At 43.2% G+C, this 18,320-nt stretch overlaps 1 protein-coding gene across 1 annotated transcript; it reads right to left on the reverse strand.

Annotated features, from left to right (window-relative positions):
• Positions 1 to 16,342: 16,342 nt before the first annotated feature.
• Positions 16,343 to 18,022, reverse strand: LOC104052676 (vitelline membrane outer layer protein 1). Its single transcript, XM_009513997.1, has 3 exons — positions 17,852 to 18,022; positions 17,184 to 17,287; positions 16,343 to 16,637 (listed from the first exon to the last, which is right to left on the reverse strand). Exons 1-3 carry the CDS (start codon positions 18,020 to 18,022, stop codon positions 16,343 to 16,345), a joined length of 570 nt encoding a protein of 189 aa, XP_009512292.1.
• Positions 18,023 to 18,320: the final 298 nt, after the last annotated feature.

Raw genomic sequence — 18,320 nt, forward strand, 5'->3', positions numbered from 1 at the left:
TAGTTTGTGGGGTGTATGGTCATCTCGTGGAAGAATGCTGGCCTTTTTTCTGTTAGAGACCAGGCAACAGTGACAACATTGTCTTCCCTCTGGTACCTGCAACCTTAGTCTGCAAGGGCTCTACAGGGGGAAGCACGAAAGGCAGAAACAGAATGAAATTAGTATGGGACATGTTCACATTCAAGGAAACAAGGGATTCTCTGAAAAAGATTCTTTTTTTTTCTCCAAAAAAACTCAGAAGGACTGGAAGCAAGATGCTGAAAGATGAGCAAAACGCATCTGTGTTGCAAATACATGGCCTGTTGTAATCCAGACAGATAACGCTGACAGTAGTTGCGGCTTCTTTCATTTGCTTAGTGTATGTTATACCAGCATTTATGAAGGTGTGTGATGTGTCTTCTCTAGGCAGTGATGGCAGTGTCTGAGCTGGAGTAGCATACCCTGCTCTGGGCTCCACAGCTCTGGGACCTGGAGGTTTTATGACCAGGTTGAAGAGTGTTTGGGGAGAATGGCATGGGAGGGGTGATGCTGTGTTGGAGCAGTGGAATGCACTAAATCACCCTCAGAGTCCCGTGTTGCCCATTGCCTGTGGTTTCTAGGGAATTTATGCACCTCCTTTGCTTGACAGTTCAGTTATTTTATCACAAGAGCGTAGGATTAGGAAAGGGTATTTTTGTCACCGATTCCAGGGGACTGATCCACAAGCATCGGTCTTGACTGTCCATATTACAAGCAGCTTAGAGATTTGTAAGTCTAAACAACAAAATTATTAGCAGAGATCCAGAAAAGCTATAAACAGTTGCGATTTTACAGGAGGCAAGCGAGAGAAAGTAGAAGTGGCATCAATCTTTTTTTTTCAGTAGGAAGAACTGATGCCGCTTGGGAATAGAATATAACTCATGATACAAAGAGGCAAGAAGTCAGGCAATAGCTAGCCACAAATGTGGGGGCAAAAAAGTATCTGTAAGGGTTTTCAGTGTCACGTACAAGGACAGAATATCCCATCTCTTCCTGTAGCCTTGCTCTGATGTTTCACAGGAAAGTGAAGAAATAATACACAGATCAGTTTTACACTGAAGGAGGCTGAATTCAGTATACTCGGAGGGGAAAAAAATTGTCAATGGCCTTACACATCCAGCAATTAATTCCTTTGAACTGAAAACTCTAGCTTAAGGTGCCCCTCATGAAAGACCATTCCATTAACAAGTATGTTGCTAATAACAATGCAACATTTATTAATAAATGCTTTTGTTAAAAGACATCTTAGATTCTCCACTGTTCATATAGTTTCCTTTGCTTTTATAATCAGGTGATTCCTCAGTGCTCTTGCTACCAGTCCTGTGGTGTTTTGCACATACGGCTGCATTATTTAGGGCAATAAAATTGTGATGTTTCATTTTCTTAAAATAGCCTGTACGCATTATTTGAGTAACACAGTCATCTTTGTACAGTTTCTGGTTAATGTGTTTTAGACGCACAGAAGATTTCTGCCTATGCAGTTTTCATTGCATGGGTTTTTTTTTTCTGTAAGATGTTGCCTGCAGTGTGTCTGCTAATCTGAGGGTGCCAGCAAGAACGCTTCTCCTGTGTGGTATCATGCTTAGCATCTCTGTGAATTCCTTTTAGTTAAGTAGACTGGCAGTGCCTGATCCTGGGGAGCCCTCAGAGACCTGTGCTGTTCCCTTTCCTAATAGGTAGGAATCTTGGGGACAGGGTCTCTTTATTGGAGATGGGTGTGTGGTTATTGATTGCTCCCTGTTCTAAAGGAAGAACATTATGCAAGAGGACAGGTCTTGGGGAATAATCTAAATGTGATCACCCTCACCTTCTCAGGGAGCGTGTTCCACATCTGGATCAGCTTATTAAGGATATTTACTAACGAAGCCCTAGTGTGGTGACACAGCAGCCAATTAATTTTTGCACTGAGTTCCCACTTGTTTAATGACAGACAGCAGGAGCTTTTAAAACTGCAGGCCTGACAACTTTGTGTTAAAACCATTATTTCAGTTTAGTCTTTAACAGCATGTCTAAACCCCAACCTGAATCCCCAAATATAATCACATTACAGACCAATTATTTTGCGTGCTGAGTCACTTCATCAGTTTGACAGCATGCCTAGCAGAAAATTTCGATTCCTTTCAATTCTTTGATTAAAGAAATTAATTAATTCAGAGTTTTATTTTGTTTGGAGATATCAAGGTCTGACTCTCCCACTGATTCATAGGCGTCACTGATAGTCACTGGTGGGATTCATTCTCTCTCCAGCCCTTTGAAGCTGGAGAGATCTCTTTTCTGGTAAAGGCAATGTCACACTTCTGGGCAAAATCTGTCTTACTGCTGTGCTGGGGCACAGATCCCTGGTCTCCCTATACTTGAAGACCTACTCCCAGCTGATTGCTTGTAGTGGCCAGAAGTTGACTGTATTTTTCTCTAGCAGCTATGAATGGCCAATGCAAGTGCTCATAAAGAAGGGGTTGATTCTTATGAAGGATGTCTTCCTGATGGATTATTACTTAAAATAGGGAATACAGAGGTGTAGACAGAGTATCTTTAGCCTGTAGTGAAGGCTGTGAACTGCTAACAGAAAAATACTGTCATAGGTCTCTGTTTGATATGTTTTTATGCTCATTATAATGGGAAAGGAATAATATTAGCATTGGCATTTTGAAACTGTTTCTCAAATACAACAAACACATTATGATTTAGAATTTATGAATATTGTATTGCTATCAGCATGCTGCAGACCAGATCAGCTGTTGTCCTGGCTATTGCCCAGTCACTTAACTAGGCCACCCATATAATAAAGAGTTCAAGCTCTAGCCAAAAAAAACCTCAGAGCACAGCAAAACTCATGCTTTTCACTCCCACTTTGCTAATGAGGCATGACCCACAGAAAGATTAGGGCTTGTGGGAGATGCCACTGTTGTCCTTCCTGCTCAGATGTGGTCAGCACAGGCAACATTTAATGGTAGGGATGATAATCCACCTCTCATTCATGAAAAGGAAAATTGTGAGAGATCTGTGTAAGGTCATAATAGGAACGTGTAGGGATTAAAATCAGAAGGGCTAAGATGTGAAGTGGGTCAAGTGACTTGTAGGGTTATAAAAGACAAGGAGAGGAGCTTCTACACCTACACTAAGAGTAAGGCAATGAAAGCATGGCATCATTGCTGATAGGAAGAACAACAAATGACTAATAGTGCAAAAGATAGATGAAGTAATTTTGGCTTCTAACTTTGTAAAAAAAGATTTATTTTGACCAGATGCGAAACACAGTTAAGGAGGTAATAGTCAAGTCAGGAATAAGGAAAGAAGAGGTAGAACAAAACGTTTGATGACTTGCATGCATGCCAATTTCTGAAAAATCAGCAATAAACTATCTGGATGCTTTGGAGTATTTGGGGGAGATGAGAAAATACTATTACCACAGACTAATAAATATTTACAGAGACTTTCAAATATAGTGTAATATTAGAGTATGTATAAAATTGCCTAGACCTATGGCCCATAGCTTTGTTCCTTTTGTCAAGGAACTTTTTTTTTTAAAAAAAAAAAAAGAAAATTAAGCAAACTTTCAAAAGGAATAAATTTTTTTTGTTCTTTCCATGGGAATCTTCACATTTCTTAAAAAAGTTAACTTTCCCTCTGAGCAAAACTTAAGTATTTCTACTTTGAGTTTTCTGTCATTGTGCAGTCCAAATAAAACTAATCTATGAAAAAGTTCTTTCAGCTGGAGCTTTACTGCCCAAGAAAGAGTTACATTTTCACTATCTTCTTGGTGATTTGTGCAGCAGAAAGGTTTTCAAGTGTACAAAGCCTGCTCTTTGTGCTGGGTAATTTTGCACCCTCTTGTGGCCATGAGGTTCCTTTTTTAGTCTCAAATTCCCTGAAGCAGAAAAACACATTGCTGCAAGAAACAACTGTTCAGATCCTGAAAGTCATTGTGTGCCCTCTCCCACATCTGTTTCCAGAAGGATATATTAAAATAACTGCATTTTCTATGAAACTTCTCTTACCTTCCACACTGCCAAAAAAGAACCAAAAAAACCCACCACCTCACCTGTGGCAGTTAGTTTATGCTTAATAGCTACCATAAGCAGACAGGAGTCCTACAGTGCTTTTCTTGTCACCTTTGACAAGCTTTGTAGTATCACAAAACAATGGCACTTGGGAATTAAAAAAACAATAATCTGTCGTTCTGTGTCTGCATGGTGAAACATCTTTCTTCCTTCTGTTGGGACAAGCCCTCTGAGAGAAGAAATTGTTTCAGTACTGAAACAACTTATATATTCTTTCCAAGGCTTGCATCAATGAGAGGTTGCAAAGGTCTGAATACCTCAGTACTTGTCTATGTTTGTTCCCAAGTAAATCACAGAACTGTTTGGAACTTTGTGCTTGTGCTGTACATATGTGGAAAGAAACTTCTTTCAAATGCCCATCAGCATCCTCTGGAAGAGAACCTGATGCGCAGTTATGGACTGCAGATGCATTTCAATCAAGACCCTTTATATCTCTCTTAGGTCCAGTTTTTACGTTGAGCAGTTTACCTTTCCTCCCCTAAGAAGCCACCCAAGAGGGTGTTACCCTTGCTGGCAAGTAACCCTCAGCCTTCATGTCGTCTGTAACCTTCAGAATTTGCTTGGATATGAATTTGTCAGTTTCACTAGGAAACGTAGTAAAAAATATAGACTTTCCACTGTACAATGACAGATACAAGTAATACAATATATCTCACCTTAAATTTAGGGGGTGACTTAGCACTAGTATAGGGAACATGTCTAAACTCCTGTTCCAGTCAGTACAGTTATTGGAGTCAAGAGTGTGATTCAGACCACTGAGTGTGGTATTTTTGGGATGAGCCAAAATCATCCTGACTGGTTCCATGGGCAGTGGAAGCAGGGACAGGTATCCTGGGAAGAGTACAGGGACACTGACCGATTGTGTAGGGATGGGGTCAGGAGGGCCAAGGCGTGGCTGGAGCTGAATTTGGCAAGGGATGCAAAGAATAACAAGAAAAGCTTCTACTGGTGCGTCAACCAGAAAAGGAAAGTCAAAAAAAGCGTACCCCACCAATAAACAAGAATGCTGGTCTAGTATCAACAGATAAGGAGAAGGCTGAGGTACTGAACTTTTTTGCCTCAGTCTTCACTGGTAACCTCTCTCCCCACCCCTCCCAAGCCAATGGACCGCAGAATGGAGACCAGGGGGATAAAGCCACTCCCACTGTAATGGAAGATAAGGTTCATGACTGCCTGAAGAACCAGGATATACACAAGTCTATGGAAGATGATGAGTTGCATCCCAGAGTCCTGAGGGAATTGGCTGATGGAGTTGCTAAGCCACTCTCCATGGTATTTCAAAAGTCATGGCATCAGGTGAAGTCCCTGGGGAGTGGAAAAAGGGAATCATTGTGCCCATCATTAAAAAGGGTAAGAAGGAGGACCAGGGGAACTACCGTCCTGGCAGCCTCACCTGTGTGCCTGGAAAGATCATGGGACAGATCCTCCTAGAAGCTCATGAGACACCTGCCTCATGTACAGTGTAACAGCACTGTATAAACTCAGATCCAGGGAGGCTGGATTGTAGCCTATATTTGTATGCTGAAGACTTGTCATGATTTTTTTTTTTCTCCTATATTGGAGTTATATCCATAGAATATAATTTTTCTACTGTGAGTCTTGCAGCAGCCATCAGAATAGTATTGGATTTCCTTGTTTGAAGATATTAGCCAAACTGTGTCTTATTAAAAATGGGAAGGTTTAATGTGTGTCATACATTGAATGTTTAATGCTTGTTAATAGAGTTTAATGCCCTAATGAGAGGTGGGAACTGCAGGGAGAACTGAGGGCTCCTCTTCCTGAAGGCGCAGAATCTTAACTGAGGCCAGCGCCTAAAAATTGAAGGTGAGTTTTCACATAAACTAGTGGTTATATTTCAGAAGTTAACAGCATTGGGCAGCATCCCAGAGGACTTGGAAAACAAAAGCATGTTTCAGAAAAGCAGACTAGATAGAACCCAAGGACCTACACTCTTCTAACGCATACCTTGGAACTGGAAAGAAAGCAAGTAAATATCTAAAGGTGATACACATGAGTAAGGGAAAAAAAAAGATTTTGAGAATTTCTCAACACTATTTATTTTCTTTGAACGGCCTACAGAGAGAGCAATACATATTATATATGTGGAATTTTAATGATTCTGTAACTCATATGTGGTACTTCCATAAGTAACCTATGAGGATGATGAAACCCTGAAAATGTTGGTTCATTCCACTATTCAATGAATCTCTTTGGTCTCATGTAGCTCTAGGATCCAGATGATTCCTATGATATAATTAAATGTCATCTGGTGATTAGGTTTAGGTTAGATGATTTTTAAGGCCAAAGCACAAACCTGAAAATGTGAAGAGCAACAAGGAGGTAATTTTAGCAGAAAGGAAGTTATTTTGAACTTGTGTTCAAATCCCCAGTCAAGATGAAGGCCATCAAAAGACCATTTTGCTCAAGATGTGATGAGGCAAGGTGTGTAGCACCACGTGATGCTACTGGAGTGTAGCTCTGCTGCCTTTTGTGTAAAAAGATGGTCACATACCAGAGATGACAGAAAAGAACAAAGGATGAAGATTGGACAGAAGCAGTCTCCCCCCTTGTCCTCGTCCCCCTGCCCGTAATGAAAAGAACATGGGAAAGGCAGTATACTTTTTTGTGGCTTCCCCTGCAATTACACCAAATTTTAGCAAGTCAGTTTTCTGCTGAGCTCCAGTTCTCATGTGCTTCTAACACAGATAGTGCGATGTATTCCCTAGGTTACGTCAGTAGCCTCTTCATCTGACTGATTAAGTCCTCCTGTCTTGAATTCCTGCTGACTTTTACTAACTGGTTTTTTTAATGACTTCAGGTGGACATTTGTTGCTTTCCCTAGTACAAGCCTCTGCGCAGGTGAAACCTCTTGCTTCATGCCGTTGTGTAGCACAGTGTTTTCAGTCAGGTCATCAGATACCGGCAAGTATCCCAGGAGCAGGGTAGCTCCAGGCTCCGTACTTGTGCTGAGCACAACCAAGAAGAATTGCTGGCACGCAGCTCTGGACTCTTGCTGACAGTGGGCCCATTATTTCAGATAGGATATGTACTGTCAAAGGACATAGTGTTCCTTGTGGCTTATATTTCTGGATGCACTGCAAGAACCCAAAGATAAACACTTCCAAATCTTTTAATATACAAATTGCAGCGGTTTAATACTATGTAAAAATACAGTAGGAAATACAAGATTTTTTTAAAAAATAACATAGAGCTGTAGAGGCCAGGAGTTTGGTTGCAGAGTCATGATTGCCTACGTTTGCAAAGAAGTCTCTCTTCTTTTTAACCAATGATCAAAGGCCTGAGAAGAACCCCTGGTTCCAGACTGAATGGCTTAATTGCCAGCAACTGGAAAAACCTGAGTGTGTTAACACTTCCCCAGTGAATTTAGTCCTATGTGCATATGTTTATCAGCAGATTTTGAACCAGACTAGCTGGAGGAGACCTGCCTCTGGAAAGTCTTGAGGTCTGAGCTGGTGGCTGGGTAGGGGTCTGGGGATCTGGGCATGGATGTTAGGTGGACTGAGAGCCTGTGCTGGTACTTGAGAGGTTGGTGGGTATAGGGTACCTGTGAGATGAGTGTGTGATGTGTGCATCTGTTTTGCTAGTGAGCATCAAGCTGGATGAGTCAGTGGGTAGGAAGAGACCTGAGTATGGGGTAAGGGCGGGCAGGTTCAGGCATGGACGTTAGGTGGACTCAGGGGCTGTGCTGACATCTGAGGGGCCTGTGAATGTGTATGTTCTTGTGAATGTGGAGAGCGGAGGCATGTGTGTTCTCACCAGCAGGCTTCAGTCCTGACCAGCTGGAGAGGGGGGATGGGACTGAGCTCTCAGAGCCTGTATGTGGGTGCTGTAGGAGTTTATGGGGGTGCTGGCAAAGGCCGTGCTGTCTGTGGCAGTCTGTGAGGCAGCCCGTGTCAGTGTCCTTTCTGTGTGTGTGTGTGTCTGGAAGACACTCTCAGCCTTGGTACTGGCTGAACCAGCAAGCATCTGAGATATTTGAAGACTACTTTGTAGTTGACTGGCATTCCTGAAAGCTCTGAGTATATGGTACCAAAGGCATGGACTTAATTAAATGTCTCACTTAAAACAGTGGCCATATGGTATCCTGCTTCCCTTGACTGCAATGACATCTGCTAACAATAAAAGAAAAAAAATAGTCATGTCAAAGGTCGTGTGTTATTTCCAAGAGTTACAGAAAACATCCTTTCCTAAAACTCCCACAGTACTGAATGTAGTGAATCATTGCCTCTGTTTATTCCTTAATTACAAAGCTTCTATGTTGGGATCTCAATTTTATGACAACAGATCTCACTGCCATCACTTTCATGACTCTGCTCCATGGCATGTTTTGGCCAAAGCATGGTATTAGTCTGAGGGCAAAATGTACCTTGGTGTTTCCAGTGGTGGAAACCTCCAGCATCCACAGCTCCAGCACCTACTGACTCATAGCCAAGGAGAAAATGAGTGGAAAATTCAAGGGAAACTGCTGCACATGCCAAGCAGGAGAAGCAATAAAACTCCAAGGTCTAAGGCAAAATCAGGTGATGTGTGTTGTGGTACAGCCAGAACCACATAAAGCATAAGGCCACTTCCAGGTACGTATTCCATCATTACGTGCTCCCCACAGTGCTGCCAGACACAGCCTCTTGAAAATAATGCTCTTTTACTCTGTGTAATTTGGAAGCCAGAAGGAATTGTAATTATCCAGTTGACTGATGTCCAGCCTTTAGCGGAAACTTGCTAATAAAATAACCTTGTTTTTCTGCCTGCCTCTAGTTACAGCCTAACGCATGCTCCTACCTGTGGCACAGCCATGATTAATAGTTTTGGTGTGATATTGCTTCTGAGATAGGAGATCCTGCCAAGCTGAAGGGAAGCTAATCCCGAAAGAGGGGCATGGCACAAAAGGTAAAGCTGCTTTAGGAGTGCTGGGAAAGTTGATCGGAGGGGACAAACGAGCACCTCTGATGGCCCTGAAAATCTGCTGGGTGATCTTGTTGCAGCTGCTCAGGGAAAGTACAAAAATGGTTTTTGAAAATAAGAAGGAAAATTTGGAAGAGCAATTGAGAGAAGAGGCTGAGAATGAACGCTTTCCCTCTTAGTTTCACCGCAGTCGGTATGAAGATTGTAAGAGGAGAAAGAGTTTTGAACAAGCCTGAGTTATCTCTTCTAATCTGGGGGTGAAATATCCTTCGGCAGAGTCCTCTCTCCCCTTCAGGGTATGCTTCTGGGAATCAGTCTGCCTAGCTGAGGTGGCTTTAGGCCTTGCAGAGAAAACTGTAATTGCATTAAGTCTACTTGCTGCCTTAATACAACTAAAAGGAAATGTGCTTGGGCTGAGCTTGCAAACACCCACTTTTGATAATTTTGGTTCCAAAGGTGGCACATCTTATCATTGAATTATCAAAGTGTTTTCCTAATGAATCTGAACCTACAGATCATAGTGTCTCTGAAATACTTTTTCTCTGTTAATTACTGATTTTAACAGTGCGGTTGAGTACAACGAAGGCTGCCTCTCGCTCGCATGGGATATATTCTAGCTGTCTTTAATGTGATTTTCCACAAGAAAATAAAATCTCATTTTCTTAATCTTCATTTGGACAATCGTTCTTTGTGAAACTGTACTAAGAGGACAGTTAAGTCCTCTTAGACACTTCAAAGATTGAAGAAAGAAATAACTGACACACATACAATCCGAGGAACTGGAGATGCCTCTTTTCTACCAGCTTTTTGACCAAGCCATTTTGGGTTGCCCGACACGTAGGCTGCAGCCTAGCAATAAAGATTTCCCAGCAAGTCCATAGACAATACTAGCTCTCAACTTGCTTTTTCTTTGCTGTTCAGGAAACCATCACCTAACAAGGACTTGTACTAATCTATCAATTAAGTTTTTACATTAAGAAGCCTCAGCACATTTTGATCCCTAGCGTAATTCATTCCTCCTGTGCAAAGGAATGACTCAGTTTCTTGTAACTGTTGTGGATGACTTAAAATATATTACTCACTTCACATGAAAAATAATGTTGGAAGCATATGACTCTGTAATCACTGCTTTGTGGCCATTTTGTGGCCTTTGGCTCTCTCCCATTATAAATCTTGTATTTTTGAGGTATTTCCATCTCACTCATTGAAAGTTGCATCAACCTAACATTCAAAATTCAGGATGTTGGTTAGAAAAATTATCCAGGAGTTTAAAAACATGTAGACGCCTTAGTCAAAGATAAGATCTCCTGAGACATAACATCCCTTCTTGTCAGAGCTGTTGGAGTTCACATGAAAAGCTTTGGGGAGGGAGCAAGAGCAGAAATCCCACAGCTGTTCTGTGTAGCTTGAGGCTCTAGGTAACCTCCTGCACTAGACACCTTATAGATATAATAAGATTGTGCCTGGTCCAAACAGCTTACAACCCAAAGAAAGAGAGGCACAAAGAGATGAAAGAGGTTGGAGAAAACTGAGTTTTGTGGGTACCACACCAACCCCTCCCTGCCCAACTGCAGAATCGTTCTTGATAACCTGGAACAATTCCAGGTGCTTGTATCTTTTTGCCATCATTCTGTTGGTGTACAAATAGTGAACTAATGGTCCTCAATCCCCATTACAAGAAAGGCTTGGTATAAGTGGTCCTAAGAGGTTTAAGCAGGACTTAGCTCAGTCTGAGGTAAGCGAACAGTGAACTGGTGTTCTCTTTTTTAAACTGATTTTATCTGTAAGAAATGTGCTCAGTAAGGTGAGTTCGTGTTTCATGCTTACTGGACAGCAAACTCAGCATGCATTCTGGATCTTATTGCATGTGTGTAAAACTGACTTAAGTAAAAGTTCATTTACACAAAGAACAGCCTGGCAGTACAGGCTAAGGTAGGACATACGATAAATGCACTGGAATTGGGAAGCTCACAATTTTCTAGGAAGTTGCCCTAGATAAGGAAAAGGATATGTCTCCTGGGATACCATATTCATATGCATATGAGCACAGAAGTGCTGGAGGAAGAGTGTGGGAGAGGCATGCCAGCACTGGGCAGCTGCAAAAGGACCCTGGCTGGCCCCACCAGAGGAGCACAGGGTACATTGCCTCTCTTGCTCAGGGCAGTGGGTTGCATTAGTAACACAGATACTGGTAATTGTTCTGCTTTTCTTTCCTGTCAGGCTATGATACTATTGTTTTTTTCACTTAGCTTCAGCACACAAGCTGTTAATGAACATACCATGCCAGCAGGACTCCTTCATTATCTGGGCTCCAAGCAATCCAGCCTGGACACCAGCTCCTACCAGACTGCACCGTGTGGAATTTCTGTGGGTTGTTTAATTAATACAGCAAATACAGTTGACAATTTAGATGGAGATATTGAACCTGAACTTTGCATGGGGAATTTTCAGCCCAGGAAAATAACAGTAATATCAGAAAGGTTTTTTGTTATTTCTCCCTGTCTCAGTTATGGGGAGGTGACATCTAAAAGTGCTACAAGAAGCAGAAAGAAAGCGGTGTAATAAAGGCATCAATTTAGGTTTAAAACATCTTCCGTACCTAAGTGGAAGACGCAGGATGACACTAAGTAATTTTTAGGCCTATTACTTTATTACAGATGACAGAGGTGCATTTAAGCAAATCTGTATGATCAGACAATCAATATTTAGAGAAGAAGGAGAATTGGGTGCTTAGACAGTAGTTGTTTTTTGACAGGCCTTTGTGATGAACCAGGAAAATGTAGCTGCATAATGAGACTTTGGAATATATACTACAGCTGCAATCAAGACACAGAATCTAGCAAGACAATGAAATCACAGAACTTTCTTGGTGTCTTGGTCTTGTAAAACCAGATGTTACTTTCACAAATTTGAGGCTTGGAAGCACCGTGAGAACAGCAAATGGTGCTGGCTGCTTTCTTGATACAATAATTATTTTTTTTTAATGTGTTTCAAAATCACGCCAGATAGAAGAAAGATGAGAGGTGATGTTTTTTCCTTCTATTAAGACTCTCCCTCGACAGTATTGCATTTGCAGCTTGGTACTAGGAAGCTTTCAAAAGGTATCCTTATCCCCTGAAACAGGAAGAGGAAACCTTGTCCTCCCCCAACAAAACCAGGTGCATAGGCATCATAGCTTAGACAGGAAAACTCCAACCACCTTTGCTGAAATGTCCTGGTTAAAGTGTATTACTGAAATGGTTATGAAAGCTCCAGGTGGCTGTAAAGAGCAGCAGTGCTGGAACTGGTCGCTTTGCAGGCCAGGGAATGGGTAGCCTCCCTAGAAATGTGCCCTTTCCTCCTCTTCAGCAAGGCCACCTCCAGACCTTGGCAAGGGATCAGCTCCTTCATAGGTGTACCAAGAAACCTGCTCCAGCTATTGGCAAATTGGCATGGGTGTTGTGATGTCCCTCCACTCTTCTTTGCTAGGGACAGCAGCATTTGAAAGATAAATAAAAGACTGATTATTCCTAAATCAGCTTCTGAAACCTGCGTAGGGAAGGCAGGTTTCCACTCCATGGAAATGTCCATGCAAATACTGTGGTGAAGCTGGGCAAAGCAAGGAAAGCTGAAACACAGCAATGAGCGCTAGAAAGCATGTATCTGAAGTCATGGCTGAGGCTGATCTCTATTTTTGTTAGAAAGATCAAAGAGAAGATGTAAAAGGTTAAATGATAAAAAAGAAAAAGGAGAAAATATTCAGGCCAAAAGAAATGAGGGATGGTACTGGTTTGCATCAGTAGAGAGTATAGCTCTTTTTTAACTAACAGACTTCCCCAAGGTAAGAAATTACATCAATTTGTCTTGAAATGACACTTGACAAGGGGCAAAGTGTCTTTTATAATCTCATTTAATAAACTGTTCAGTCCACTTAAATATGCTTTCTATCTGCTTTATCCACTGGAAGCATGTGCTTTAGCAATTCATTAACCTCCCTTCTAATTACATGGATATAGGCAGCACTCTGCTATGACCCCGCAGAACCACAACAGAAGAAATTTTGTGCTATTGCTCAAAGTACATGTTTGTTTCTGAAAAGGGGCACGAAAAGGTCAGAGGGATGTAGCTGTTTGTACCCCCTCTTGGATTTACTGAAGTAATTACTTGCTTGTTCAGAATTAGCCATTACTTCAGTAAGGATTTTATTACAGGTCAAAGGTACACTTGTGGAAGCAAAACCAAATCTCCTACTAAAATAGAAAATAACAGATAACATCAGATACAGTATTTCTCCTTCAAGGAAAATATAAATAAGTACTTCATTAAAGATGTTCTCAGAGGAAATAAGATGGCTTGGAAGAACTCTGAACTTTGGGGACATTTGCTCAATGTGGAGCCAAGTTAAAACTTTGCAGCTCTGGAGATGTATTATATTTTTTCTGAAGAGAATGTGGTGGGTGCAGGATGAGAATGCTGATAAGTGCGAGAGCTTCTTGGCTGCAATGTCTCCCAGTGCTGTTTATTTTCTAGTTTAGACTGGAATCCAACACTTGCTGCTTTTAGGAAGGAAACAAGAAACTTTCTGGGGCAGTTTTGAGACTGACTGCTACCATGAAGGTAGTTTATTTGAAATGTCCAGTGCCTACAGGTGAGTTCATGCTGTCTAACATGAGCATTTTGCAAAACTCTGAAGACAGTTATTTTCCAGCTTTAGTATTATTTTAGCTCATATGTTCTATAGGCAGTTTTAGATACACTAGTTCCAGAGTCTGTGAAGTGGCTTGTACCGTTTGTATCACATGTCAGTGATGTCCAAAGGCTGCTAATGCACTGGGGGAACGAAACCTTGGAAAGAAAATGGGGAAGAACACAATGTTGTGTCTTCCTTCAGCACTCCTAGGAGAAACGTTAGGAAAATTTCCAAGAGTTTTTCCATCCTGCTCTATTTTATTACTCGTATTTATTCTCTCACTCCAGGAAGGGTGTCCCAGGTGTTGTTACAGCTAAAGGGCAGGCCTATGACTTCTTAGAACTGCACTGTGACCTCACAGGCATTGTCCTGCATCTAGCACAGAAGGACGATCAAGTAGAAAGTTCTGCATAAAAATCTGGTGTAGAAGAAAGTGCGGAAGCAGTGGGAAAGCAGTGCTGAGCCCTGGCGAGAGAGGGCTAAATTCATTGGCTCTTCTCTGTCTGAATCAGTCTGTATTGGGCAAGTAACTATGAGTTTCTGAGGAGGAAAGCTGGTTGCCTGGGTAGAACAAGGCCACCATCCATCCACAGCTACAACAAACTTCACAAGGTGAATCCTAGGTGTAATTTTAGAGATAGTCCCCATCATCCAGATGCTCAAAACCATATATATGTGAATAACTGGCATTACTTCATTAATGGTTATTGTTGCACATAGCCTACATGCTTTGAGGAAGTGTTGCTGTGAACATCTTCACATAAAATTTTGAGCACCCTGCATGCTCTGCACAGTACATAGGGGAAGAGTAAATGGGGGAAGAGCAGATGCTGCTGGCTATATTACATCAAAGGTGCCTAATGGCAAAATAGGCATGAGGTGAGGGGCATAAGATTAAACAACCGGCCATTGCTGTTCCTCAGGGTAAATAACTGCACAAGAAGCAGGACCATTACTGAAAAGCTTTGGGTTTTAATCTGATATTTCATTCAGGTTTTCCTGAGATGAGAAGGGCACATACTGCAGTGAATGGATGGAAAGTGGGTGCTTGGAATGAGCCTTGTCACTTTGTGGTGGACTGTGGCAAACCCCAGGGTTCACTGTTGTAGAGTAGTGGCATACACAGTACAAAATCTGACATTAACCAAATAATGAATTTGAAGGAGTAATGGACATGGATTTCTCTTCTAGCATTTCACTGTTACATCTTCTCAGCCCAGAAACTGGGATATTTATTATTCAAAGGGACCTGCCATTGCATTTGGATTCAGCCCGGTCATGCATTTTTGTTATAATGGGGAGGGCTAAGAGCTGAGCAGGAAGACCGCAAAATGACTTCTAAGACTAGTTGTCTTGCAGGAAGCTCTTGTGTAGACAGAAAATTTCTTTCATGTTTAATGCCATCTAAAGTGCTGTGTACAGCAGCTCACTTAACTGACTGAGTAATATGAAAGTGATATAATAATACAAAGGTAATATTAAAGCCTCTTGAGACATTTATGACAAGAATCCCATCTTTTTGTCTCAGTGTATTTCAGAATGCCCATGGGGTTCACAGGAGAAAAGCTGGCTTATGATTTTTGCTACTATATCTAATTGTAAGCAGAGATTCCCATAACAGAAAATTGATCTGCCTCAGGAGTGCCTTTATCTCTTAAAATTGGATACTCACCCATGAGGATGTGTGACCTTGCTGCCAGCTCATGTACTCAGAGAGTCTCTTGATTTTAGATCTCGTGCTGTCCTGAGATAATAGATGGCTCTGTGGGGCTTACCAGTGTAGGTATGGAATAAGATAAGTACATAGTAACCAACCAAATGGGCAAGTAAAATATAACTACTTGGAGTTTCAAGAACCCTGTTTTCAAAGACTTGGTGGAAAGGAACCTCTGGAGCATCTGCACTTCCAGCAGGGATTAGCAAAGGTAACACTGAATTAGCTGCGTCTGTATGTTCAGATACTCAATGTGTGCACAGAAACTCTCGGCTCACAGGTGTTGCTGAGGACCACATTATTCCTAAGCAAGAATTATCAGAGAGAATACCACAGCAAGTAAATTTCAAATATGTGAGTGTGAGAAATTACTATGGACCTTACAGGGTTAAGGACATTCTCATTCCCTCCTATGTCTTTTTCAGATTTCTGCCTCTTTGTACTCTTGGTACTGAGGAACGGGTTTGTTGTTGCAATCTTTGCAATTAATTCTGGAACTCTCCTCATCCTTGCTAATGCCAGCTACCGGAGAGACCCATTTTCCATGTGGGGGTTTGTATTTCACTAGTGGATGTTAATCCTGATCAGCTGGAGAGGAGCAGCACCTGCTGCCTGTGCTGTTCACATGTGTATGAGTGCTGTGTGGGTCCGAGTCTACACAGGTGCCAGTAAAGGCACTGACCTCTGTGTTCATCTGTGGCTAGACATGTATGTGTGTGTATACATGTGCACCTTCTGGTAACCCATCCTCAGCCTCACTGCAAGTAAGGAGCTGCAGCAACTTTGCATCCACTGGACAGGGACAGGAGGAAACGCCCTGGGTCCTGTAGCCACAGGATCTGGCTACCCTTAACAAAATATGATGCAGAGAAATGCACGCTGCTTTTTGTGCAAGGATAGATTCAAGGTTTAATGGTGAATCACTTTGTAGATACTGGCAAGGGTCGGGGGTTGGGCTCATTCACAGCAGAAGACTCTTATGTCATTGAGAGCTGTGTCATCCCAAATTCCCTGGGGTTCCTCCACTTTCGTCTGGAGCCCACAGATGGCCCCAGAGGTGCAGCTGCCGCTCCATGGGCCAAAGTGACCACCCGAAAGTCCCCAGCCTTCCAGTTTTGTCCCGTCAGAGCAGGTGAACCTCACATTGTTGGCTGCTGTGTCATCACGCAGGTGCTGCTTCTCTTCCACACGCAGTGAGAAGGAAACCAGGTTGTTGCTGGGGCAGAGCTGGGCCTTGGTCCAGTTTCCCCACCTGCCAGAGAAGAAAACAGCTCACCAAGACATATTGAGCCTCTGCTGCGCTGCAATCAGCACTGCAACTTACCTGGCATCCTGGTGGTCCTGGGGCAGAGCACCGCCACAGGGGTGGTGGGTTTCTATGAGCATCTGTTTCACTCTGCTTCCCCATCACCCTCTAGATGCCTGGCAGCGTCAACCCTGGGCTGCCCTGTTGCCGCTGGACCCCTCGGGAATTTCAGCTGTTTCCTTTGTCTGTGTCACTTAATATCTATGTCCTTTTCAATGTAAGATTTTGAGGAAAAGGAGAAAGTATGAGTTTAAGATCTGCGGTTTTTGAACTCTCCGTCATCTTTCAAAGTACTGTTCCCTTCCCAAGGACCAGATCTCTACCCTAAGACCTTCACTTTGTGGCCAGGGGGACCTCAGCCACCTCCTCAAGTGGGGTGGGGAAGCTTCACAGGGGTTGTGGGTACCTATGGAGAAACCATTGCACTTGTTTTCCTTCCTTTCCCCTGAAGCTGCTGCCCTGAAGGAGGACAAGAAAGTGAAGGCTACTCACCGTCCCACAGAGGACTCGATGACTGTACCGTCCGTGCAGAGCAAACGGATGCCGTTCAGAGCTGTGTCATCACCAAACAGCCAGAATCCCTGGTAGGGCTCCACCTTAGAAGAGGGAATGAAAAAGGGTGTGGTCAGCACCCTCCTCCATTTAAAAGCCAAGATGAGGTGAGCCCTTGTGATGAGAGGTGGTAGGAGGCTCCAGGGATAGAGCCAGATGCAGTGCTGCTGAGCATGGCTGTGAGGCAGCTGCATGGCATTTCTCAGGGAGTCCTTTCTACAGTTGCCCACCTCTGCTTTTATTCCAACACTTGGTGGCTGCTGTCCCAGGTCATGCCCACCCTCTTGCCATGTGCTGTGACAGCCAGAGCTGGAGTGCTGGCAGGTGGGGGTTGTCCCAGCCCCCTGTGAATTGGCTCTGCATTACCAACCCCAGGTCTTTTCTTACCCCATGAACTCCTCTGCTAAGAAATTGCTCACTGGCAAAAAGCCTGAAGAACTACTCTACGCTAGAGATTCCTTGCGGATAAGCCTGCATAAGCGATGCAGATACAATGCAAACTGCTGCAATGGGACAAAGTGTTGTGGCCAACCCTGCTGAGACCAGAACAAATAACATAATTTCACAGCAGGGTTTTTTCCCACCCCAAATAAGGAGTGAAACCTTACCTTCACTTCAAATCCCTTAGCATAGCCTCTGGGGCAAAACTGCTGGTGCCCCCAAGTGCCCCAGGTGCCTCCGTTGGGCACTGTGAGGACGGACTCATATTCCCGTGCCTCGGTGACCTGGAGGCAGCAGGAGCCCAGCAGGCAGAAGATGGACAGGATGAGCAGCTGCATTGTGCGTGACCTGCTTGGCGCCTCACTGCATGGAGGTGATGGCACGGGGGAATTTATGAGCCAGGAGAATGGGTGGGAGTCCTTGGGGAGTGTCAACAAACCCCACAGGAAACACTGGTTGTTGCTATGTACTGCTGCTGTTGACTGCCTGTCGCTCCCTGGTGGACTGCCAGGGGGAAGAGGTGTTACTGGTGTGCACTGGCCAGAGGGCTTACAGGGCTGTGAAAACTTGTGGATGTGAGGGAAGGGAAAGGGCCAGAGCTAGGACCACTCCCGGAGGGGTGCTGTGGTTTTGAGG

This window comes from Phalacrocorax carbo, chromosome 1, assembly GCF_963921805.1.
Source record: "Phalacrocorax carbo chromosome 1, bPhaCar2.1, whole genome shotgun sequence".
Lineage (NCBI taxonomy): Eukaryota > Metazoa > Chordata > Aves > Suliformes > Phalacrocoracidae > Phalacrocorax > Phalacrocorax carbo.